The sequence below is a fragment of the Tiliqua scincoides genome, chromosome 1, assembly GCF_035046505.1.
Source record: "Tiliqua scincoides isolate rTilSci1 chromosome 1, rTilSci1.hap2, whole genome shotgun sequence".
Taxonomy (NCBI): Eukaryota; Metazoa; Chordata; class Lepidosauria; order Squamata; family Scincidae; genus Tiliqua; species Tiliqua scincoides.
Genome location: NC_089821.1, coordinates 110,701,757 through 110,729,179, shown reverse-complemented (window position 1 = coordinate 110,729,179; position 27,423 = coordinate 110,701,757). Strand labels below are relative to the sequence as shown.

General features: G+C 42.8%; 1 protein-coding gene across 3 annotated transcripts in view; it reads left to right on the top strand.

The window, feature by feature from the left end:
• ZNF385B (zinc finger protein 385B) overlaps nucleotides 1-27,423 on the top strand; it is a 208,341-nt gene that overhangs the window by 35,114 nt on the left and 145,804 nt on the right. For all 3 annotated transcript variants that reach the window (XM_066612361.1, XM_066612360.1, XM_066612359.1), the window contains exon 2: nucleotides 2,421-2,723. In XM_066612361.1, coding sequence (XP_066468458.1) covers nucleotides 2,423-2,723 — 301 coding nt within the window. In that variant the 5' untranslated portion in view covers nucleotides 2,421-2,422. The remainder of the gene's footprint in view (nucleotides 1-2,420; nucleotides 2,724-27,423) is intronic.

Sequence of the window (27,423 nt, the reverse complement as noted above, 5' to 3'; positions counted from 1 at the left end):
AAGCATTTCCACAGATGTTGGGCAAACACCAAGATAACTTGTTCGTCCCTTTGGGCTAGTTCTCTTAGGGCACAATCGTAACCCCTTATGTCAGTGCTTTCCAGCACTTACAATAAGGGCAATGCAGCTTTGAGGTAAGAGAACAAACATTCCATTGCTTTAAGGAGGCCTCTGTGAGTGACACCCAACTGCAGGATGCAGCACATGTTCCATTGGCACCGCTATGCCAGTGCTGGAAAGCGCTGACATAAGGGGTTAGGATTGCGCCCTTATTTTCTCAAATGTATGACCCTTTGTTCTCAGCAGAAATTGGGGCACTATGTTTTGAACCAACTGGAGTTTCCAAGCAGTAATCAAGGATAATCCCCAAGTAGATCACATTGCAGTAATGTAGTCATCAGGATTACTCAGACTTGAACACAAGTTGCTGGTTCAAAATCTGTAAGAAAATGACACAACCTCTTCTCTGAATGTTGTTGATTAAAGGTTTCCCTGCCCACCACTTCCGGGTATGATAACAGCTTCAGGAGCCTGGGCTGCATTCCTAGATGAGCAGGGGAAGCTAAACCACCAGTAGTCCATGTTCTGTGCAATTGTTGTACTGCACCAATGTTATGGGAAGAGAGTTACCCCCCCAGGACAATTATCTTGTATGAATAATTCCTTTCACTCATACAACCACTGGTTCTTATATAAACAGAAACATTAATGGTCCTGTAACTGTTCTGAAGACTGCTAACTGGGGTGCACTTTTGAAAATGATAAGCTCTCTTAAATTTAGCACAGGTGGTCCACGAGACCCTGAGAAGAGGTCCGTGAAATCTCAGGGGGGAAAAAATTGCCTTCAGTCACTTCCAGTGTCTCACTGAGTGAGTGCCCCCCATGGGGGTTACCACTAGATAGGGTAACAAATGCCCACAGCTGGAAGCAAAAGCAGGAACCCATAAATCTTCTCTATAAATAAGTCTTATAAATCTCTAATAATTCTTCTGTAATTATTACAAATTTAATTGTATTGTTTGTGTGCAGCGGGGGGGGGGGGGTTTGCATGTGGTCCGTGGTGGCTCCAGTTTTTGCCTCAGTGATTCATGGGCTCAGAAAGGTTGGGAACCACTGATTTAGCAGGTGGACAGTAACTGACCCTATTCAACCAAGCATATGGTTGGTTGCAGTTACTGAGCTTGTCATTGCAGACAGAATTGTTTGCTGTACTTAATCAGTAATATCTCCTATTACTATGAACTATATTATAAATATAGTAATGCCTCCTATAACTGTGGATATGTTCCTGAAAAATGCAGTGCTGTCTGAAACAGTGCTGTGGGAGATAAAATAATATTAAACGAGTAATGAAATGGATAAAATTTTCCTGCATGAGTAATTAAAGAATAATCTTCTCAACAAAAACAAATGAAGTAACTCAATTTTTTTTTACAAAAAAGCTTGCACACTACTAGAACAGAAGAGAGAACAATCTTTTATTAGTTGCTTTTAGTGTATTGCTGGTTATGTTCAACAATTGCATAGACCCACACAATTAAACAAAAAAGCAGAAGGAAAGAAATTGAAAATCATATTATGCACTTTATGATGACATTAAAAATAGGATAACTCCTACAAGGAGAAGAATGGTGGATCAAGTAAATGAAGGCTGTTGTGCACAAGACTTGCACATTTTCTGTTTTTAGTTTCAGTGAGCTCTAGGCTGTGTCACAAGCCTACATATTTCTGCATAAGCAGCAGTGTCTGCATAACTATGAGAGCCTCTATTATTATTATTATTAGCTGAATCCAGTCTTTTAGTGCAGTGGTTCACAAACTCTCACAGAGAGTTTGAGCCGCTGTAAGTCTTGGTGGGGGCAGGGGGGAGGCAGCAATGTGATCCCCAGGATAGCATCACTCAGGGGACAGCAGGGACTGGCATCCCTTACCAGTCCCTGCAGCAGCATCCTGGGAGTGCGGGAAGCCCTGTGCAAACGTCTGCAGGGCTCCCCAGCCTCCAGAAAGTGGAAGTGGAGCGATCGCGCTCCACCTCTGCAATACCGGAAGTGGAGCGCGATTGCTCTGCGTTTAGAAGGCTGGGGAGCCCTGCAGGCACTCGTGCAGGGCTCCCCGCACCCCCGGGACGCTGCTGCAAGGACTGGTAAGGGATGCCAGTCCTGCTGTCCCCTGAGCGACGCTATCCTGGGGATCGCATCACTGCCTTCCCTCTGCCCCCTCCCTTAAAGGGGCAGAGGCCAGGGCCCTCTGGCTGGGGCGTTGTGACGTCCCAGTTTGAGAAGCCCTACTTTAGTGCACTGTGTATAAATAGTTTCAAGAAGGAAAATGCTGTCTTAAGATAGCCACTTGTTTGTTTTGGCTTCTGGCTTAAGTACCTTTTCTGTTCTCTTTTTTTGTTTTGTTTTGTTTTGTTTTTGTAGGTATGAAGCGCCCAGTAAGCCCTGATCATATCTTTGAAGATGGAATTATGAATCCATCAGCACTTCTGCGGGGTTTTGAAGAGAAAGGACTGAGAAGCGATAGGCCAGCCTATCAATTAAGTAAAGAGAAAAAGAAGATATTGTTTTCCTTCTGTGAAGTGTGCAATATACAGTTGAACTCAGCCACACAGGCTCAGGTTCATTACAACGGGAAGTCTCATCTGAAAAGAGTAAAGCAGCTGAATAATGGAAAGCTTCCTTCAAATACAACCACAAGCACTTTGTTTGGAGGTACTAGCACAGGTACATATATTTTTTGTATCAGGGAGTTTTTTATGGGCCTGATATAAAGTCTCAAAAATAATAAGATCAGCACTTTTTGGCAAGTCTTGTTGCTAACATAGAAGGACAATGTTGTTCCTAATCTTTTGTGTTCCTCATCTTAAGTGTTATCCCACTTAAAGCCTTAAGCTGTGTTAGTAACTATGGTGTGTAGGTGATAAAGCACAGCACAGCCAATGCTATGTTCACACTGATTATTGCTACATTCAGCTTTGCTTCTTATGGTCCAATCCAAAAAGGGCCTTATGCCTCCAGAACAAGCATTCTGGCAGCGTAAGGCCCTTTACAGCTGTCACAAAATGCAACATGCTGTTCAGTACAGCCTGGCCACCACCACTGCTGCATATGTGTGCTAGTGACCAGAGGATGGCTGCTGGTGTAGGTAAGTCAGATCAGGGGGTGGGAGAGAGACAGAGAGGGGGTGGAATGGGGCAAAGATGGGACAGGGAGGAGAGCAGATCAAGACCAGGAAGAGGTTGGTATTGGCTGTAGTTGTGCCACTGATATCCTATCTCCGTTCCTGGCCTCAGTCCTTCATCCCAGATTGACTCAAACTTGTGCCAGCTAAGTTGCTGATGCAAGTCCTAATAGACCCAGCAGGCCATTGTGTGCTAAACTCTGGGCAAGAGAGAAAATGTTCCTTTATCCTGAGGAGGACTCTAGGGCCTGAAGCTTCTGCCATGTAGTACAGCGTGCACCCTTTTAGCACAGCTGCATCACCTTTTGGGAAATTTGGTCAGATTGGGCTGTTAGTTTGTTGATTTGTGTGTGCTTCACAAGATAGAGAGTGGTGAATTCAGCCTCCTAAGAGGCAAAATGATAGCTGAGTAGTGACCAAGCCCTGAATCATTCAAGATGTGTATGACTTCTGAGCTCTACAAGTACAGCTTGTGAAAAACCAACAGTTTATGGGTCAAATGCCCTAAAGGCATTCCAGCTTTCTGATGATGTTATAGTTCTTTTATGACTCTCTTTTTTCCCCAAAAGGGGCATCACATAGCACTTTAGATATGAAGTCATCTGTGTCTAGCACCATCCCAGAAACTGTAGTTGTCAAGGAAGGGAAGTCCCAAGGGAGAATGCAGGCTGGCCCAGGGGAGTAGCATCCTGTGGTTAATGTGCCCACACACCTTTCTGTAAACCAGCCATTTTCAACCGCTTTGCCATGGCACATTGGTGTGCCGTGAGTGGTCCACAGGTGTGCCACAGGAATTTGAGGGAAGGTCATTTATTAGTAGAGCCAATGGGGATGTGAGCCCCCCACTGGCAGCATTGTGTGCCTTGGCAATTATCAAATACCTGATGGTGTGACTTGACAATTTTAGTGCCTTGTCAGTGTGCCATGAGATGAAAAAGATTGAAAATCGCTGGATTAAACTCACACCTAGTTTCAAACTTTCAAGCCCCCCAAATAACTGGGGAACATAGAGTTACGAACATTTACTGCCGTGTGAATGGCCAGTATCCTATGGATCCTACTGGTTCCAGCATCACCTCCCTGCTGATGAGTCAATTGCAACACCAGTATGTTTTCTGTATGTTTAGATTTGTGAACCTGCTGGCAGGGGTTGGTTTGTTTTTGTTCGCTTTAAGAATATTAAGGCAATATTAAGAAAATTTCAAATCAACAGAAGGGATAGGGCACACAGTCTTGCAAGTTTTACTATGTGCCGTAATTGCAAGAGACTTGTTGAAAGTCTCATTATGTCAAATTGAAATTCCAGACCTCTTTAGTGAAGCCTGCCTGGCAGCCCAATCCTGAGCTCCCGTGGCATGCGGCTGCGGCGGCACCAAAAACAGCTGCGGCGGCATCCTGCACAGCAATGGCAGCCGCAGGTGGCACCTTGCGTCGCTTGAAAAAGGTGGCACTTTTGTCCCCTTCTCCTGGATCAGGGAAGTAGTCCCGCATTGGGGCTACTCGATTCTCTGCTGACCAAAAGGTCGGCGTTGAGGGAAGAGTGTTCGTGTTAGGTGCTGAGCCCCTCACGAATGCTCTGGATCCATGAAAGCTCTGCTCCACAGGACCCACCTCCTTTCCCCGCTCCCTCCCCTGGCACGCCTCGCGTCTGCCCTCTCCCTGCCTCCTGCCTCGCTGTCATAGATGTCACCTCCCTCTCCCCGCCTTCCCCCTCCCCAGAATGCCACCTCCCCCCGCCCCACTTACCTTACTATGGTTCAGCAGTCTATGCAACCTCTAAGCGGCAGAGGCCAGGCGCCTGCACAGCGCTAGCCCAGTGTTGGCCAGTGCTGGGCTAGCAAGGGTGCTCACCCAGCAGTAAGCCTTGCAAACGTGCCTTACTGCACGTTTGCAACAGTACGCGCTGGCAGTAAGCTGGTGCGTCGAGCCCAGAATTGGGCTCTAAGTCTTCAATCCTGTATAATAGGGAGTAAGTTCCATTTAATTCAATGGAACTTGCTTCTGAGTAGACATGTATAAGATTGGACTGTAAAACTTTAAAAAACTAATGTTTAAGGAGTTGAATTGCAATAAACTGATAATTGATAATACCTGTTGTCCTATGAGATCAAAGAAATACTACAAGTCTAAAATTTCCTAAATTATTTGTTTCATTTTGGCTATGTAGAGTGCTTCTTTTTTTTTTTCCCCCTTTCATAAAGATGTAAAGTATGCTTGAGATTATATATTTTAAAATATAATCCTTTGGAGGTCACCTTTCATAAAAGAAATATCCATCATCTTTTCTTATACTAAGAGAGGTAGAAAAGTGTGGCTGTGCTTAAGAAATGCTATCTAGAGGAGTCAGGAATAGCTGCTTTTGAACAGCCTCTGCTGTACAGCGAAGTATTAATGAAGCTATAGATTTAAAATCTCTCAGATTTTGTATCCCTAGATAGGCAGCACTTGCCCTGTCACATATCAGAGATTTATTTTCACATGCAGTTGTTTCATATAGATACTTGACCCTGAAAAACAAAAATGACAGTCATGTTGAAGGGATCATGATCAGTGGGGCTGTGAAGGAACATGTCCACACTTGAATGCTAAAGGTGCGCGTGGAGTAAGTGAACATAAGCCTACCCTGAGTATAACTGAGTATAATTGACATGGGGCGGAGCAGGCAGAAAGGGCAATGTCCTTGTGCGGTCCCACAGATTCCCACCTCCCCATGGACCAGGAGAGCCACTTAGGGCAGAGGTCACATCACAATTGGGTTTACAGGTTCTTAATTGGGATATAAAATAATATTTGCTATAGTTGATAACACTGCATTAAAATACTTACATGTTTCTGTTAATCATATTGCTATAGATTCAGTAAGTCCAACAGATCATTAGAAAATATACTGGCCCACTTCACCCCAGCAGTGTCTGTTTTAGTGGCTGTCTGCTGGTATTCTTTTTGCATCTTTTTAGATTGTGAGCCCGTTTGGGACAGGGAGCCATTTAGTTATTTGATTTTTCTCTGTAAACTGCTTTGTGAACTTTTAGTTGAAAAGCGGTATATAAATACTGTTAATAATAATAATAATAATAATAATAATAATAATAATAATAATAATTAATACAGACTAGGAAAACATTGTAAACTGGCTTGGGCAATATCATACTGGCCCACTGAATTACATGGGGAGGAGCATGTTCATGCCCATATCATGACCTGCCACTGGCAAGATCTCACGAGGTCAGAATGTCTGATTTGATCCTCATTACGTGATTTAAATAACTACTTTAAAGTAGCATTTAAGGGCCCAAATCTGTCCAACTTTCCAGTGCTGATACAGTGCTGAGAAGCCTCCTCAAAGTACGGGAATGTTGATTTCCTTTCCTGGAGCCTGCGTTGTGGCTGCATCAGTGCTGGAAAGTTGGATATGATTGGACACTAAGGGTGCAATCCTAACCCCTTATGTCAGTGCTTTCCAGCACTGACTTAAGGGCAATGCAGCTGTGAGGTAAGGGAACAAATATTCCCTGACTTTGAGGAGGCCTCCGTGAGTGACACCCAACTGCAGGATGCAGCACACGTCGCATTGGCATTGCTGTGCCAGTGCTGGAAAGCACTGAAATAAGGGCTTAGGATTGCACTCTAAGTTATATTGTGAAGGGTGGCTCACTCTGTGTTACACACAGGAGCAACAGGACATTGGGGGTGTTCGTGCCACATTGTCCATTGGGCAGTATCATCCAAACTGGCCTCTTACCCCTTAAAAATTGCTCTACTCAGTGCTTTTTTTTGTAAAAAAAAAAAAAAAAAAAAAGGGTGCAGGAACTCACAACTTGTTAATCATTTATTTATTTATTTATTTATTTATTTATTTTTAAACCATTTTTTTTATTGGAGAAATAAAATATTTTTATGTGCTTCCCCCTAAAGATGAACTTACTTCTGAGTAGACATGCATAGGATTGGGCTGTCCACATCCCCTTCCCCCTAGCTACTTTTTCTACACATGGGGAAAAATACTGTACAGGTGCACTTGTAGCGTGTAGTATGTAGTGTGGCACTACTACGACGAGAGAAAGCAGTGAATGGATTCCGGAAAATGGCTTACATGAGTTCCATGTAGTAAAATTACTCTAAGCAACTGTGGGAGTAAGAACAAAAAAGGAATTCTTACACAAGAGGGGTCCTTAGGTGCACATAGAAACAGCTACGTTTGCAAACAAGCGATTAAATATGGTTTAATTCAGGTATCAGAATACTCTGTGTCTTTGGGAAGGCGCTTGGCATGCAATTGTATGTTCTCTGCTGCCCTGAGCAGCTGCTGTGCATTGCTGGAGTGGAGCTGCAAATGCTGGCTGGTGGAGGGCATGCTTGTGGGGGAAGGATGAGGAGGATCTCTGGCAAGGCTGGACAGCACGTTGTACACACGTAGAATTCCTTTTCACCTACCCTTAGCATGTGAAAACGGGTGCAGATATATATCTCTGCCAGGATTAAGAGCCCAATCCTAGGTATGTCTACTCTGAAGTCCACTTTAGTGAATGGGGCTTACTGTGGATAGGATGGCAGCCTTAGAGTCCAATCCTGTGCCCGTCTACTCAGAAGTAAGTTCCATTATAGTGAATGGGGCTTACTGTGGATAGGATGGCTGCCTCAGGGTCCGATCCTGGGCCTGTCTCCTCAGAAGTCAGTCCCAGTAGAGGCAGTGGGGCTTCCTCCCAGGAAAGTGTGGAGAGGACTGCAGCCTCAGAGCCCCTCCTCTGCCTGTCTCCTCAGAAGTGAGTCCCACTAGAGGCAGTGGGGCTTCCTCCCAGGAAGGTGTGGAGAGGACTGCAGCCTCAGAGCCCTTCCTCTGCCTGTCTATTCAGGCTGCAAGGCTATGACACTTTCCCAGGAGTAAGCCCCATTGAATACAATGAGACTTACTTCTGAGCAGACATGCCTAGGCTCGTGCTGCAGATTGGCACAGGGGCTGCACCAGCCAGCTTCCTACCCCTTCTCCTCCGCCAAGCCCGTACCTGGGCGTTCTGTGGGTGCCGCAGCCTGTCTCCCTGGCTGGCTGGCTGTCCGTCCTCCTCCTCTGCATTGGCGCGTGTCCCCCACGCCCTCCACCGGCTTGGAAGCTGCGCGCGGAAGCAGAGCGCGGGGGGAGGGGAGGCGGGCTGGGCTCAGGCAAGAGCTTGGAGATGGGGGCAGGAGGGGGTCGTTGTGCAGTCAGGCAGGGGCCAGGCGCCTGCCCACCCTGCACCCCCCAGCATCCACCCAGTGAATGCCTCTGTTTTGCTCCCCCCCTCCTGGAATGCCTCCGAAGGGGAGGGGCCCCTGCAAAAAGGTGCCGGAACTCCGTTCCCTGCGTTCCATTAGAAAAAAAGCCCTGGCTCTACTTGTTCGTGAGGGAAAAGGACTGTACGGGGGGGGGGTGTATCAGCAGATCTCATATTCATGGTTTCACTTATCCACAGATTGTGTCCATGGGGCCCTTTGCCTCCAGGAGGGTCTTCTGAGCCCAGCAGAGACCACATACATTTGCCCTTGTCATCTGCTGGGCTCTGAATGACTCATAAAGCAAAAAAAAAAAGATGATCTGGTTTTTTTAGTTTTAAAAAGTGACATTTTTAATATCTCATAAGGCACTGGTTCTCAAAATTTTAGGGACATTTATTCCCCAACTAAGTCTTTGTAGGGTAGGGGTCAGGGCAGCGACATGATCCCCAGGATTGCGTCGCTAAGGGAGGCAAAGTGGGGGTGCATTCCACTTTCACTCCAGGAGGCGTGGGGAGTCCCATGCAGCCCTCCGCAGGGCTCCCCGATGCTTGGAACATTGAGACAGAAGTGCATGCAAAGCACTTCCTCATTGCGTCGTTTCTGACAAAACATTCCAAGCATCAGGGAGCCCTGTGGAGGGCTGCGCAGGACTCCCAGTGCCTCCTGGAGCCTCCAGCAGCCTCCAGTGAATGAAACTAAGTGGAAAGTGCCCCCCTTAGCAACGTGATCCTGGAGATTGCGTCACTACCCTCTCCCTTACCCCCGCCCCTTAAAGGGATGGGCCAACCTTTACATGAACTGGGGGGTTGAAACCGACTAGTTTGAGAACCACTGTTAAGGCATTAGGGGGTCTGGGGAAGCCCTGCTTCTGCTGGGCTCAGACAACCCTCCGGAAGTGAGGGGAGCTCTCCAGAGCATGGGGGAGGGCATTCCCTGGTATCTGTGGGGGTTAAGTGAAATTGCAGATTCCAGGGCACGCCCGTACTTCAAAAAGTTGTTCGAAATATGTGAATGAATTCAGTGTCACTGCTGCACGTGTTTTGCTGTAACTTGCATTTTTATGGAAATTCTGCCACAAAAAGTAATTCCATATATTCTCGAAGAGCCATATGGTGTTCTGTGGTGCATGTTATAACCATAGTGTGGAAGACTAGTTCCCTTCCATGTGCTGAGTGTAACATTTAGACAAGCTCAAATATTTGCTGGGAGAACTCATAAGTCCTCAAATAGAGCTCATGCCACTTGACATGTTAAATGCACTTCACAGTTTATAAATTCAGAAAGGAATAAGATTCAAATTGGAACAAGAAATAGAAAGGGAGAAAAGAAAATAAGGAAAACACTACTATTTTCAACAGAGAGAAAATATATGGAGTACTGTAATGGAAAAGTGTCACATTTGATTTCCATTCAGTAGGTTTGTTTGATGGGAAGAACAAGCTGACAAAGACAAGGTTGCCAAATTCATACATAGTGTTGTGACTGTGTCAAATATCACTTTGCACACTCAGCTACTTTCTGTGCAGCTCTCTGAAGTTTCCACAAGATGGTGCTGTCAGCATTCACAGAGTGTTTGGATCTGTAGTGGACTCAATTTATCTACTTCTCACAGCCTTACTTGGCAAGGCTAGGGGATACTTTTCCTTCCCTCTCCTCCCTTAATGATTAAGGGAGACAGAGGTAATTGTTCCACATATAGCTAGTTTTAGAAGTGGAATGCCTGTTCTCCCCCTTTATATCCTTCTGTCTCTGACTCTATTGGAATTTTCTTTTTGAGTATATGAGATGGAAAAAATTGCACATTTTGGTTTTATTTTTTTTTTTAAGGAGGGTTTAAAAACCTGTTTATTATAGAGCTAAATTTATGACATGTGTCAGATATCCCTCAAGTACTGAGTACCAAAATAGTGGGGACTGATCATGCAGCATTATAAAATAGGCGAAGACGTTGCAAAATTAACAGGAGAAGCAGAGATACTTCCACTAATGCTTGTTTACAATCAACAATGCTTGAGAGGCATGGATAGATTGTTTTATAACCTCATTCCTGTTTTAAAGCAGAACTCCAGAAAGAGAAAAACATAATGTATCAGCCCGTAATATAGGCTGTATTTTGGAGAAGGGCAACTCAGTCCTATGCTTCCTTGCGCTCGCCGGAGCAGTGGGACCAAAGTGGCTACCACTGTATCCAGCAGGTACTAGGAAACCACTGGGAATCTCCTTGAGGGAAGCCCCAGCCCCAGCAATGGGTCTTCTCTCATCTGTGCCAGCTATTTTGCTGGTGTAGATGTGAGAGCCTTCCAACCCAACATCAAGTTCAGGATCTGGCAGGGCAGGGCAGGGCTCTGCCGGTCCCACCCCCGGATTACCCCCTTTATTTGCGGATTCGGCACCCACAGATTTGCCCTACCACGGGTTCTAGACCCATGGATTACCCCACTGTAGACCTCTGAGATGTGACTGGAACTTTGTTCTGGTCCTGTGTGGGAGCACGGCTTCAATTGCGTTTGGAGCTCAGGTTGTCTCAGGAAACCACAGATTTAATTATTCATGGTTTTTGGTATCTTCAGGGGGTCCAGGAATGGAACCCCCACAGATAAGCAGGCTCCACTTGTATACACAAGCTCTTGGGATTGTTCCATTGAAATCTGTGGAACTTAGTAGATATGCATCTGTTTGCACTGTTGGTATAATTTAACTTTATAAGGTGGGGTACATTAAATCTACCCCTTTTCCAATGAATTTAGTGAAAACTAACCCCAGAGGGAGGCAGTCTGTAGGCATTTTAGGAAGTTTTCATGGTCAGGAAGCTGCAGAGTTATTTCTCCATAAAGTTCTATCCATGTGAAGCATGGAGACAAATTTCGACAAATTACAAATTTTACAATTTTTGGAACCTGTTAAGCAGAAAGTTTGAAAAACAAAGATTTTCCTGGTTGTTGTCCACACATCTGTAATTAAAACATAATCAGCCAGAATACAAAATCGATTTATATATTTTTCCCCTGCAGTAATAAAGAAGGATTATTTGTTGTTTTTGCTAATTGGGAAGATGAGGAACTGGTCTACATGAGTGATAAAAACTTGGATTAAATCACAATCAGGTCAACTTCTGTGCTGTCTTTTCTCCTGCTTAGATTTCTCCTGTCTTTTCTCTTAGATATACAAGCATCATTGCTCTCAAGATGAAATTCCCAACCAAAAATTCAGGTTTCCCTTTTTCTGTTGTATATTTGAACATAATCACAGTGATTTTCTTTCCTAAGAAATGTGAAATAACATCCAAGTCATAATCAACATTTTTCAGCAATTTAGAAGTAAATGCTAAAACACTTATTTTTATTTCATGTTTTATTTATCAGACAGCAAATAATTGCTCTGCTAGTGTAGTTACATGTACCTACAAAATGTGTTTTTATGATGTTGTTAGATGATTAAAACTGCTCATTAACATAATTACCATTTGTAATGAGCTTAAAGTTTGGGGTTTGATCTTTAAACCAGCTGTACTGCAAAACAACATAACGATGTATAATGATTTGCTGGTTTTTTGTTGTTTTTTTAAATGTTTCTCTGGTATGCTATAGTACACAATTTTTATCTGGTAAATGACAACTCTTTCTTGACTTAGTAGTGAAAATTATGTCAAAGCACTACCATTGCAATAGTTCTTTATTGAATGGCTGGGATGCTTTCCACATGTAAGGTCAGCATGGTATGACTTCCACATATGCGTTGCACCTTTCGGTCTCCAAAGGCTCAAATGATAGCAGTAGGTCCCAAGCGTGGATGTTTTGTGTTTATTGCTATTCATTAGTCAACAGCTAGTAAGTATTTAATTGTAAGGTACTGTGTGATTTGAAATACACCAACGAAAAGTAAATGAAATTGCTAGGAATGAAAGGATCAGATACTTGTCTATAAGGGCAAATATAGCTGTTTGGCAGATGCACCTGCTGCATGTACATCAGTGTGTGCCATGGTGAGAACGTGTGAAGGAATGATGTGTCTCTAAACCAGTGTTTCTCAGACTGTGGGTCAGGACCCACCAGTGGGCCTCGTGCTGATTTTTGGTGAGTTGTGAAAAATTTCTGAAATATTTTTTTAAAAAAACTGATGTTTTGTCAAAGGGATGGACAGAAATGAGCAGATATTTATAGTTTGTTCACAGAGAAGCAACATGTCATAGTAACTGATTGAGTGTGAAGGTGAAAGAAGAAAAAAAGCAACTAGGATAATGCCAAGGCTGTATGCCTTGTCAACAGGTTAAATCATGGTTCTCAAACTTATTGGAACCGCAAGCCATCTCGACCTCCAGTGCTGCCATCACAACCCAAAGCAGGCCTCTGGATGCAACCAGAAGCTGCATTCATGAAAACTGAAGTGACACAAAAGTAATTTTCAGAGGTGTTCTGAGGCCCGCGGTGGACTCTAGAGCAGTGTTACTCAAACTGGTGGTTGCCAGATGGAGGCAAGGGTGGGCAGGTGCCTAATTCATGATTCATTTGGCATAAGGCTGTAAGCCACCAAGTAGGTCGAAACCCACAGTTTCAGAAACGCTGGGTTAAATGATTGTGTTGATGAATAGAGAGAGAGTGGGAAATTAAGGTTTGGGAGGAAAGATAGGTAGTTCAGCCTTGGACGTATAGAGCTTAAGATGTTGATGTGATATATGCAAGTGAACAAATTGAACAGATACAGCTTGGTATCAGTGTATTTATGGTTCTGAAAGCTGTGAGATTTGTTGCAGTCAGTCAATGAGAGGGTATAGAGAAGGGTCCCCAGCAGAGTGAGGAAAGGTTGGAACCATTCATCTTAGAAACAAAACCAGTTTGAGGGCAGAATTATGAAAACTTTAGACATGGAGAGTGTTGAGGAGAAGAGCATGGCCTGTTGTACAATTGACAACAGAGAGGTATCTGTTTGACCAGACTGATAGCAGGAGATGAAAGATGAAAGCATGAATTTAAGGTGAGCAGAGTCAGTTGCAGCTTTTGATTTCTTTCAGAAGAGCCTGGTTATATGAACACAGTTAACAGCTGGCAAAAGTAAGTCAGGGTTGGGAATTCATTTAGCAAACTGTTAAGAGTTAATGGTGAAAATTGTAGTTTCTTGATGTGACAGAGAAGAAATTAGAGCGGAAGGCACCATACTCCTGAGACCGTCATGATGTCAGGAGACCGTGGGTCATTCTAGAACAAGAAGCAGAATGGGGGAATGGATACAGGTCCAACCTTGTTATACATGGATTTGACTAAACATGAATGGCCACTGCAAATGAGAAGGAATGTGCTGATCTGTGGAGAAGGGGGAAAATGCACCCCTTTAAAATCACAGTTTAAAAAACTGCTTTCCTTACTGGTGTAGAGAGGTAGTCAGGCACGTGATCATTCCATGCTTCAGCTGAGCCGGGCAAAGGCAAGGGATCCTTTGCATTTCTGATTGCTGACCACCTCTCTACAACAGTAAGAAAAGCTGTTTTTAAACCACAATTGTAAAGGGGCACACTTCTTAAGTTTTTTTAAATTGCTTTTATTTAACACATTTTATGGTATCTGCGGGGAGTCCCAGAATCAAACCCCTGTGAATGTCAAGATACAACCTTATTAGGAGCAATGGAGGGGCAAGAAACCCAGAAGAGGGTCTTTAAATCTATTTTTCCACTGTTTTTTTATCCAAGGATTTTTTTTATCCACTAGAGGTTCTGGAACGGAACCCCAGCAGATAACAAGACATGACCTGTACAGAGCAATTTTTAGCAAACAAAAGATGAAAACTGAGGCCATGCCAAGTAAGTGCAGGAGTCAAGTTGCGTGTCAGACCTGGAGGTGAGGGAGGGATGGTCTGCTGCAGCTGGACCACTGAGTGAGTGTTGTTGAATTCACCAAGGAGTGAAATGAAACCTTGATACTTAGCTTGGGAGGCCAAAGGGAAGCCATGTGTTGAGGGTTAAATAAAGTAGAAGGTGGGGGGGGGGGACACAATATAGCACAGCCAACGTAAAAATACAAGGGGGAGTACAAGAATGCAAACCTGATATCAAAGCTTGAAAAGATGAAGTATTCGGACCTTGCACAATTTTACAACAGTCATCAACTTTAGTGGCCTTTAATTGCCTTTTTTTCTTTTTTAAAAAAAGGAAAAATTGAAGCTCAGTTCAAGTGGGGGCTCTTTTCTCCTTGCACTTTGATGCTCTTTGGACCCCCAGAGTTGCTTGTGCAGGGACAGACTTACCCCAAGAGGTGAGAACAACCAGTTGACCCAGCAAGACAGGCCATATAGCACAAATGCTTTTGCTGCTGCTGGGAGAACCGCCATTGCCATGCAGCAGGACTCACTGTGCAGCTCATGCACCAGGACACACTATGAACTTTCCCCATTGCTGCAGCAGTGGAGATGCTACAGCTGGGGGTTGCAGGGGGTGGGGCAGAGGAGGGTGTGAGAGAGTGGCAGTTCATTGAGCAGTCAGGCTCAAAAAGCTGACCACCAGCTAATAATGAGGTGGAAATAGAGGCCTGAGAGTGGAGGATTTGGCAGAAGGCCAGTCCTGGGAAGAGAGCATCTGACCAGGCCTGAGGAAGCCCAGAATACCCCCCAGCACAGAAGAGGATCTGGTGTGAACTAACCCCTCCCCACAAGCCTCTGAAGCCATTGTGAGTGCCAGTGGCCCCCTGAGTTTAACTGCCTTTGATTCCCTTTCCTCTCACCCAAGCCTTTGGGTAAGAGGTGGTGGAGATGGCCCTGGGGCCTCATGCTTCTATTTGTCGTAGGAGGGAAGCTGCTCTGTGTGGTGATCAGAACCAAAGCATGGTAAACTCTCTTCCCCTATATGGGTGGTTCCAGTCTGAATCAAGCATACCACAGTTTTGTTTTGTTTTAAACGGAGGAAAGGGAAAGATGTTTTTAATGCCATATATCAAACTTGACCCTGACATAGAACTGAGGGAGAGAGGAGTGATCAAGTGAATGCCATTAAGCTAGAAGCTACTAGTAGTAAGCTGGGGGGTAAAATGTGGGAGGGGAAGTAGACTGGAGAGTCCCAAGAACAAGAAGCAGAGCAGAGCAATGGAGCAGGGAAGTAAATGTCCTAAGATGCAACTCACCCAGTAAAGTGGGTGGGTCCTGAATGAAACACCAAATGGTCTAAAGCTACAAGGTTAGTCATTCATAGTTTGATCCTAACATTTACCATATTTCTATTTTAAGAAAATACTTTCTGTCTACATCTATTCTGGATCAGCATGAAATGGATCTTTCTTGCTTTCTGAATATGTATTGTGCATTTTCTTATAAGTAAAAAGCCCTCCATCAAGATGTCACTGTTTTCATTTTTAAAATCTTCTCCAATAATAATCCTCCATCAATATATTGGCTTTGGATGCTCTTCTTTCACTGTGGAAAACCCTGAGCTAATTTTAACACTCGTGCAGTTCAGGAAGATGATTCTTCATTCTGTGTAGTTTGGAGCTATATCTTTAGAACCATTTCATAATCATCTGTCTTTGCTTGAATCTGATCACAGCTGCTGATTCTATGCATTGATAATGAAGCCTTAAGCTTGCCTTTTTCTCAGCATAAATCCACACCAAATACCTTCTAGTCTTCTGTGTGCGTGTGTGTGTGTGTGTGTGTGTGTGTTTTAGTACGAACAAATGTGTGGAACTGAAATTGCTCTGCTTTCTTTACAAATGACTCAGTGTGCTTGTCCTTCCCTAAAATGCTGCCAGCGTGTAAAGGATTTTCAATGAGCAGTGCAAATAAACCAGCATTGGGGAAGGTTTGAAGCTGCATTGGTATAACAGTTTACTGTCACACAGATGATCAGGACTGGAGAGCCAAGACTTTATAGCATCCACCATACCTTTTGCTGGTCACATACTGGAAGTTTTGTATTTCCAACCTGGTGTCTTTTATAAGCTGGATATTTAGTTCTACCGTTATGTGGACTGGACTTCCGAGCAGAGGTGAGCAATGATTTTTTTTATTAATACACATTACAGAATTGCTTTGAGGTACATTCCTCTACATTCTCACAGGTTTGGCATCAGTCTTCTGTGAAAGTGGCTTTTTGTGTTTCAGTTATGCCAATAGAGAGAACGCAAAAGCTAAAAGAGGCTTGAGTGATATGGATTAGTTTTTTTATCATTTCATTACAAACGTAACTCCATACAGTGGATTAATTCTCCTCTCTGCTTCTTGTCTTTTTTTATTAGTAGAAGACACCATTTAGCAGATGGTCATTCATTTCAAGTATATTAGAATGCATTTATTGATATTATACTGATCATTAATGAATTAGGCTAATCATCGGTGTGATATGTGGTCAGAAGGCAATCTGCAGTCCATTAAAACCTGCTTATTGAAAGCTTGACCTGGAAAACATCAAGAGATGAATGGTAAACAGAACCTGAAAGTAATGAAATGAAAGCAATAAGCTACATTCCAGGGTTGTGCAAGTATAACTTTGTTAGTATTAAACAGTATGACCTGTCAGCCATAGGACAACCTCCTGTAATTCATTTACAGTGACAACTTGTTTTATGAGAGGCATAAAATTACTGTCACTGATGTCTAACCATGCTTTAATTAAATATGACATTTTAAGTGCTGCAAATCTTTATTTAAGAAGTATATTGCTGAAAGTATTCTGTGTCATTCATATTATCAACCCTTTTAAGTTTCAGAACAGCCTGGTGGAGGATTAAGTTGTGTTTACGTGCCTAAAAAGTTCTGACCAAACATTTCAGTGAAAAAAAAATATTCATTAAACCTGGTTGGCTTGTTTATCTTAGTTGAGATGGGTGTTAATTTAGTTATATGTTTAGGTCTGATGTTTAGTATTATCCTAAAGGAAGAGACCATTTCAATAAAAGTGCATTTCTTTTGCAAAATACCTGTTTAGTATTTATTAGTAACTTTGCAGATTTTTCATGAGAAACTAACCCATCTCATGCTTTCCCCCAGTAAATGTATTCATGAAGCAGTTGTTTTTATAGCTTCCAACACAGAATTACAGATAAGAATATGTTTGTTTGACAGAAGATTCGAGAATGTCCATTTACTGACAGCACACATAAAGCATGGCTAACCAGGAGCAAACCTATTTGTATTAGCCAATCTGTCTTTGCAAGTCCCAGGGCCACTATCTTGCTAGAAGCCACTGTGTGCTTTTGAAAGCATGAAATTAGTTTTATACCAAGCACATGGTTTCACATTTAGCAGTTCTTTTTATGGAAATGGTCAATTTATGGTTCACTGCCAGGATTTTGGTTTCCTGTCAAAGCTGATAACTTCTGCTAAGGTGTCTGTTGGAGATAAAAATAAAAATAAAGTGTGGAATAGAGAAAAAAAAATGAATTAGACCAAGAGAAGTGAATTGTTCTCATTGATTCAATCAACTTTCAGAATTATTTCAAAAGACCACCTGTAGCTGTGTTTTTCTCTCATTGCCAATTCATGGGCTGGACTTCTTTGCATGAACAATAACAACACTTGGAAACAACTTTATCACATGTAAAGTTCCTTTAAAATACACTAAGCTTTCCTGGTAATCTACTTTTAGGAAGATGGTCAGTTCTTCCTTCAGCCTTTCTCTGTGTCCGTTTCTCAAAGGATTTTCTATAAATGTATGAAAAATGTATATAAAATTATTCTTTCTTTTGTACTGTATGCTGCTCTAATATTCTACAGGTTGGCATTCATTACATGCCTGAGAGTAAGCTCAACTGAACTCCATGGGAATTGTTTGTGAATAAACATGCTTATGATTTGACTGCATTCCAATGTACTTTTAAATAGCAGTAAATCCCACTGACCTCCATGAGATTTGCTTTCAAACAAACATGCATAGGATCAGGCTGCATGTTAAGGCAAGACAAACAGTGAAAACAGGTTTTGATCACTAAAAAAATTGACTTCATCTGTACTGTATTATAAACAATAATAGAGGGGTCAGGACTTACACTCGTCCTAAGCATAAGTCTTGAAAATAAAACACATTGACTCAATTCAGATATATATATGCTGCTGGCTAATGGCCGTATTGACGATAAACTAAAGACTCAATTCAGACACTTCAACAAATGAAGGTTTGTTAGATCAAGAACAAGATGTGAATCCTAATTAGCTAACCCCAGCGTCATATGTTGTCCAAACCTTCCAAATTAAGGTTTAACTATAGTTTACAAACCATGATATGAAATTAGGATCTGATCACCAATTCATATCCTGGTTTGTAAACTTCAGTTAAACCACAGCTCCCTTTTTTGGACAACACACATTGACACACTGTGGCTTAACAACCAGAGTTAATTGCAGGTCTGTGCTGAGGGAAGGAAGGACTGTATGGGCTTGTCACTGTTTCCTGTTGCAGTTGCAAACCAACAGACCATAGTCTGTTGGTAGGATCACTTAAACCTATGGTTCTCAACCGATGGTAGGTGTCCCCACAGTGATGCTCTGGGCAGTGTTGGGTGGTTCACATAGCACCCACCACTAGCAGTGCGATCGTGATGGGCGCTTCTAGCAATGGTAGGAAGCTACAGCTGGTGGGAAGAGCAGTTGCGTGTGGTTTTCAAGCACAAGAAAAAGCTCTCCTGCCTGCCCTGAACTTCTTACTGACCTTGGAAGCGCCTCTCAGAGCCTCCAAATCCAGAAGTAACTGGTGATGACATCATTGCCAGTTACTTCCGGTGGACCTCCAAGGACAACATGACAACAAGTGGTACATTGGGGAAGCATCATTGAGAAACACTGACCGAAACCTCTGAGTTCAAATGTATGTGCCTGCCTTATAAGTATGCATAGAATTGCAGGATGTGTGATATACTAAACTGCATGTATGTTAGAGATTCTGTGTTGCATGCATATGTAGTTTCTATGATAGTTATTGTAGCAATCTAAAGTGATTTCCAGGAAACATACTTGGAATTAAATTCCACTATATCAGTTAAATTTAATCCTATGTTGAAGGAATGCAAATGCATAAATGAATTTTAATTGAAGACTGCTAGCCATGTAATATTTTTTAAATGTACGCATAAAAATGCAATGCATGCATGCAACAAACATACATTTGCACCCACCCTGCAGTGTATAGTTGCATTTACCAGAGAGTGGCTCCCTGCCACTTGTACATATGGTGGCAAATGTGTCTGCTGTCAGTTAATAAGTGAAGTGGCCCTTGTATTATACTAAGAAGTTTTAGCCAGTAAGTTATACACTTGCTTTTATTGACTAATCATCTATTCTATGCATACAGTACACGTTGTGCCTTGTTATCCACTGGTTTGATACCTGGGTCCACCTTTAAATGCCTTGTAACAAGGAAAAAAGCGCCAAAATCCCATTTCCCACCTTTACACTGTAAAACTGCACCGGTTGCAAGGTTCTTGGGAGTTAAAGATAGCTTTAAAGACCCAGTTCCAGGTTTCTTGCTCCTCCATTGTCACCACAGAATGCATTGGTATAAACGCTGTACTGGCTGAATTCGTGATTCAGTGATTCTTCAGAGCCATTTTTCCCCTGATTTGGTATCTGCTGATTTTTTAATTCACTTAGGGTTCTGGAACAGAACCCCAGTGGATAACGAGGGACGACCTGTGTATCTAATTTAGACCTTTGTGTTTTCTAATGAAATCAATCCGAATAGCCATTACCACAGGTTATATTCTTACGTTGCCACTTGTATTGTTTGGATTTTTTTCCTATGTCAGAGCTAGATATTAGGTGAGGTGCTCTGTGTTGAGAATGTGCCGGAAATAACTCGCTGTAAGGTACATTGGTGGGCTAGAACTGCATATAAAAAAGGCCTAAAATTCTTATCAGCATATTGATGCCTGGTGGGGTTGGTGTGGATGGAACATCCTAACGTTGCATGAATTTTCCTGATGCAAAGGGCAACTATAGGATGGAACACTATAGCGGACTTGGGGAACAGTTGCGTATGAAGGCATGGATTTGCACAGGTCTGGTATGAACAATAGTCTGACTGGCCCAGTCCACTGGTGTGAAGGAAGGTATGTGCGAGCATTAATGTTCCCCCCACTCTACCTGAGGCACCATCCCCCTGATCTGTAAGCATAAGGGATTCATCTAAGCTGCCCCTAAATGCATGAATTTTAGTATTCAAATATAGTTCAGATGAACTTCCACTGAATGATTACAGCACAGCAGTGGGTGGGGGTGATGTGAGCCACCATAAAACCTTCCCTATACCACTGGGCTGGGTTGGTTTGGGGTATCGTTCAAGCTGACTCCTAATGTTTTAGAGATGTGAAACTATCTTTTAGTACTGTTTTGGAGGTGTTCTTTAGAACAGTGATTTTCAACCACAGTGCCACAACACATTGGTGTGCCGTGAATGATCCTCAGATGTGCTACAGGAGTTTGGGAGAGGGTCGTTTGTTAGTCATTGGGAGATGTGATCCCCCACTAGCAACATGGTGTGTCATGTCAATTGTAAAAAAAAATAAAAAATGATGGTGTGCCTTGACAATTTTAGTACCTTGTCAATGGACCATGAGATGAAAAAGTTTTACATTTGAAAAGGGATTACATTTTTGGTGGCACATGGGCACAGTATTGAGTTTCACATGGCATCTCAGAATATGGATTATGTTGTTTTCAGACCTGAATAGCTAATGGTCAACTATTCATAGTGTGTTTGAAAGGTTATAAGTCTTCAAAAAAAAAAAAAATAGTTACATATATGGGTTCTATACCTCCAAATTTCTTTGAGTTGAAGACAGAATTCTTTCTTACTATATTGTTGTCAGGGTTTTTGTAATTGGTACATGCATTTGTTATCATTAGTAAATGGGCAGCTGTCAGGATAGCTCTGTATTCTAATATTTTGCATTAAAAATAAGTTGTCTTCATTTGCCATTACATCATATTCCATCTATTCCAAGAATAGAACCTCTTCGGTCCAGGGGCAAGGTAGAAGACTGAGAGGGGAAATTCCTGTGGAGTAGACCCCAGTTCCCCATGGCCCACCTGAACCCCCTGCAAAGGGGGCCCACAGAAGTCAGATATAGCATCCCAACATCATGCTTAGAATTGTCTTGGAAAATTCAGCTTCCAGTTGAAAACTCAGGAAGCCTGTTCAATGTTAGAAATTTCCTTTTGTATATAAGGTCACCAGATGTTCTTGCACATCCAGCACAGTGTCAGAACACATGCTTTTTGCAGACACCAGGTCCTAGACTCACTCTCCAAGATTGCAATCATACTGAACATAGTCCTTAGCCTATGGACTATTCAGGGGGCCTATTTCTGGGTATATGTTACCTATTTCTGGGTAACTTCATAACGGTTACCTCTGCCAAGCAGAGTAAAGGCAAAGGCAGCCATACTTTCTAGGTATGGTAGAAGTGATATGAACACTCATTCTCTGCATTCTGAGGCATTTGTTTTCAGGGCACAGAATGTGTGTTCACCTTCCACCCATTTAGAAAGCATATGTATCTTCAACCTTGAATGGGTCTAAGATACTGAGGTTCACTTGCTGTTTGGTGCTATAAGAAGGCTATCAACATAAGTGTTGATGTCAGTGATTCATTAGAAAATTCTGGAAGTTTGTGCTAGGCAATTGTTTACAAAGAGTGCACGCATGGTTGCCATGACTCTCTGCAGGAGACCTAACCCCCCACCCCCACCACCTCCTGTGGGGTGGGCAGTCCCAGAGGTCACCTCTGGGCAAGGGAACATCAGGCCTTTACTGCCTGAATGAGTCTACTTGGACCTGCTCCTGTGATTTTTCTGGCACAAGTCTGAGCGGATCCACAAAGGTGGATTGAGACTGGGAAGGGGGATAAGATATTAGCAGTACTGTCACCATCTATACCAACCCCTTCCCAGTCTAGATGTATCCCTCCCCATGCTGGTCTCTGCCCATCTCCTGCCCACCCCCTGTGCTTTCTGGCACACAGCCCTGTGCTGACCTTGGCAAGCCACTTGCTTCTTGCTGTAGCAGCCTGGCTGTGTCCTATAGTATGTTGTCATTTGAGACAGCCATAAAGCATATGTGTCCTGGTGGTACAATGGCCCAATAGGATTGGGCTTTATGGCTGCAATCCTAAGTACACTTTCCTGAGAGTAAGCCCCATTAATTGAACAAGATAGAACTTCCTTCTAAGTAGACCTGGTTAGGATTTTGCCTTAAGCCTCATTAGTAAGTTGATAATCTATAAATATTATTTCCCAAGAAAGCAATAAACTGGCGAAAGGGGAAATGCCCTTGTGCTATATCCATGACATGTTCATGGCACAATGACCCAATGTAATATTCAGTAGCAAGTAATTTTTATAGTGAAATACCAGACTGTGGTTAAGTATGGTTAACCTTATAATGCTACTGCATGTTTGCCTGGGGAAAATGGCTTCCAAGTAATATTTCACATGCAAGTAAACATCTGTATATTCAGCAGCTTTTATAACTTGGGTTTCTAAATATTTTATAGCAAAGCATTAAGTACAGAATAATAATAATTAAAGCATGATACTTGGATTTTATGTTTGATTCAATTTTTTGGAGGATTTGTCTCTTAAGTGAAATGGTTTTAGTCCTCTTCCTTAAGGACAACTTCCTTTCATCAGTTCCCCTGAGTGCCTCCTTAATAAATTTCACTGGCTAGTGATCTGTATATACAATAGATCTGAGAGACTATAAATTGATTGAAGGTCAGCTCCACAGTAAAAATCATTGACTTGCCTGAAGTTAACTTTATAGATTTCAGCCGCAGTTAATATGTCAACAAGTGTAATGGCAGAAGAACAGACCAAGTTTCCTCATACTGGTTTATTGTCTAATGATTCAGTCTATTGCACTTTATTCCCATGTGCATCTTCTCCAACAGAGGCAAGCCTTGTATGCAGGCGAATGCATTTTGGGATGGTTAAACTCTGAACAAATGCTAGAATGATGACCTACTACAGAAACTACTATTCAGAAACTGGAGTTAATGTTAGCTGTGGATATCTATTTAGGTCTCTGGTCCTTTAGAGTTAGAAAGATTTTTACACTTTTGCACTACTTTTGCACTACTGCATATCTAGAAGTACACAACTTAGTAATAAGTGGTATACTGGCAATTTGGTCCTGAAGATCAGCTGTATTACAGCTATTCACAACTATTGTCACATGTATTACAACTATTACACAGCACAATCCTAATGAAATGCTCTCCCATAAAGTATGTTTGCAACTACTCTGGAGCAAACAGTACCAGCGGAAAGGCTATTCTGGCCAACCAGTGCTGCATACAGAGCTTCGATTATCCATGGAGCTGAGTACACCGAGCAGTGCCACCGAGTCCACCTCTCTCAGTTTGGAGAGGGTGGAACGGAGATGGGGAGTAGATGTAATGGGGCAGGGGTGGGAAGAACAGGTGTGGGATTGGAGGAGCAGGCCTTCTACTGTATCCTAACCGCTTTTTCAGGCCCGGCACCTTTACACAGAGCTGCTTAGATTTGCACCAGCAATTTAGTTGGTGCAGATCCAAGTAGCCCCATTGGGCAGGCTGGAGCTTTACATGGGGTAAAGGGGAAAACATCCCCTTATTCCAAGGAGACCTCCAGCCTGCTCCTGACTGGTGCTGGATATGTCATAGGCCACTCTGCTCACCTGCACCAGTGCAGATTAGGATTGGGTTGCCCTTGTCAGAATTACTTGTCTTCCTGTGACTGAAGACAGTTCTCCCAGATTTAGAATTAACCATATCTGCCCTTCTTTCCAAGGAGTAATTCATACTTACTCTTATATTTAACTTGCACACATTTCTGTTGGATGTGTTAGATCTTATGGCCCAGAAAGTCCCACACAGAGGACATTATTGGACACTTCCCTGTTCCATAGTGGCCAGTGACTGGTATAGCTGTTTCCATGTGGAAAAATATTTGTGGCTTTTCCTGTGCTGGTGTTAGGTTCCAGTGCTGCTATGCAAGCACCCATTTCTATTCTTTGTTTCCTTCTACTGATTTATTGGTACAGAAGGTTCAATCTGTTGTACTTGATTTCTATGGGCATCTTCTCTAGTAGAAGTAGGTCTTGCGTACAGCAAAATGTTCTTTGGGTTGGTTAAATTCTGAACAAACATAGCTAAACAAACGCATCAGTAAAGCAGCTACCATGATTTCCAGACTCTCAGTCTGGTCCAACAAGAAGCTGACAGAGACAAAGAAGGAAGGCCCATAGCCAGGGAGATAGACCAGGGACAGACTGCACTTGCTCCCAGTGTGGAAGGTATTGTCACTCCCGAATCGGCCTTTTCAGCCACTCTAGACGCTGTTCCAGAACCACCTTTCAGAGCGCAATACCATAGTCTTTCGAGACTGAAGGTTGCCAACTGCTGCTAAGCTCCTGAAGGGGGGACTGATTTAATTTTCTGTGGTAAGCTTGCTTCTCAGTAATTTTCTCACCTGAAACCTGCAACACAGTACAATATGCATATACCTTTCCCAACCCAATCCATCTCCCATCAAGATGTCCTATAATAAAACTCTAGGACCATTAAAAAACAACCACTGCTATTCCCATGACTACAGATAGGGGCGAAAGCCCTTGATTTGGTCCTGTTCCCTTCTGCTGGTTTGTAGTCCATGTTGCCTCATGGGATCCTGATGTGGTGTGCAACATCCCATCTAGTCTAAGGATGCAATGATTGTGTGATTTTCACTTTCAGAATAAATTGTTGCTCGTATTTGAAGAAAAATATCTCAAAATTTGTTTTTAAACAAGACGGATCTGTTTAAAAAAATCTTAAAAGTGGCAGCTTTGATTCAGGATGTTATGGAATTAGGCCAACTGAACAGAACGAGGAAGGATTATTAGAGCTCAACATGCGGAGTAGTAACAAGTCAGTTAATGCTTTTAATGATGAATGATGATGAGCGACAACTTGTTGCCTATTTAACTGAAAAGACTGACAAGGCACAGCACTATTTTTAACTGCAAGCTAGTCAACCAGGTACATATTAGCTAAGGGCTACACTATGCTTAGTTTCAACCGGTGGCATAGCTGGAAGGGGGGCGGAGCACCCAGTGCCTCAGCTTGGCGGGCAAGCGGCCCCCTCCCTTCGGAACCATTCCTGGCGAGGGGGGGCAAAATGGAGCCACATGGTTGTTGGCTTTAAGTTGTGTCAATAAGAGGAAGCAGTAGCATTCCCCTCTTGAAGGTCAAGAGGTCATGGAATTAGGATGCTGCACACTCTGGGAGCAGAGGAGCAACTAGGGCAGAAAGAAGAGATCCCTGTACACTAGCAGTAAGGGTGATCTCCATTCTTGGTGTGTTTCATCTAATTCAGACTGCTCAGTTTACTGAAAACTTCAGATGACCTGTTTATTGCTTGATTATTCTATGTGATTGACTATTTTCCTCTCCAAGCTCTATCTTTTTTTCCTGAATATATAGGATCTGTATAATTTTACTGCCTATTCTGTGCATAAACAACCATAAAGTCCCATCAATTTTCTTTCTCTTATCTCTGAGCTGTCACTTTTTGGGAAGTTTTGTTCTGGCACATTCATCTACTGTAGTCGGATTTTAAAATATGCCGTTTTGTGCCCAAAGTACAAAGGTAGTCTTCCTGCAGCACTTCTTATCTTGTCTGCTGTTGTGCTTATCACTAATCTTAGTGGTACAAGTGTGCAGTGTGTCTCTAGATTTTTTTTATAAAGAAATCACTTCTGCTGCAGATCAGTAGGAACAACGTACCCTTAATACTATTCTGGTACTCTTCCATGTCCAGCATTTAGAGGCAGGGGCATGCTGTAGTGGAAAAAGCTATTTTAAAAGTTATAATTGCAGTTGTTTTGCCAAGTCCCCATACAAATGGAGTGGTGAAATCAATGAAACCTGACTGTGTGAGCGCTGACAGAGAAGCAGACACCCATTCTTTAGGAAACTTTCACGTATTAAAATAGTTCTCCTCTTGCTTAAAGCTTTTAGAAGGAATAGTATATTACCTGTCATGGGCACTATCCAGTAGTTGCTGCTAAGAGGGAGTTGTGGGTTAAAATGTACACCTAGCATTTCCACTGCTTCTCCTCCTAGGGAACGTAGCAAGTAGCTTACATCTAAGCTCTGCAGGTTGTTCTGTAAGCCTACTCTTCCCAAAACGTGTTCTGTAAGCTTTGAGTCAATGTTTTAATGCCTAAGTTGGGGAGGGGAGTTAAATTCTAATGAGTTAGATACCAATAGATAGAAACCAAATAAGTTCTCTTCCAGGACACTAGGCTGAAAAAGAGGATATCTGGTCACCCTTTGGATGCAATCCTATATAAACTTTCCTGGGAGTTGTCCCATTGAACACAATGCTATTTACTTTCAGGGTTAGGCATAGGATTGAGCTGTTAGTGTTAGTAAGGCCACACCTGGAGTATTGTGTCCAGTTCTGGTCACCCCATCTCAAAAAAGACATAGTGGAAATGGAAAAGGTGCAAAAGATAGCGACTAAAATGATTACACCTTCCTTATGAGGAAAGGCTATGGCGTTTGGGCCTCTTCAGCCTAGAAAAGAGGCGCCTGAGGGAGTACATGATTGAGACATACAAAATTATGCAGAGGATGGACAGAGTGGATAGAGAGATGCTCTTTACCCTCTCACACAACACCAGAACCAGGGGACATCCACTAAAATTGAGTGTTGGGAGAGTTAAGACAGACAAAAGAAAATATTTCTTTACTCAGTGTGTAGTTGGACTGTGGAACTCCTTGCCACAGCATGTGGTGATGGCATCTGACCTAGATATCTTTAAAAGGGGATTGGACAAGTTTCTGGAGGAAAAATCCATTACGGGTTACAAGCCATGATGCATATGTGCAACCTCCTGGTTTTAGAAATGGGCTACGTCAGAATGCCAGATGCAAGAAGGGCACCAGGATGCAGGTCTCTTGTCATCTTGTGTGCTCCCTGAGGCATTTGGTGGGACACTGTGAGATGCAGGTAGCTGGACTAGATGGGTCTATGGCCTGATCCATTGGGGCTGTTCTT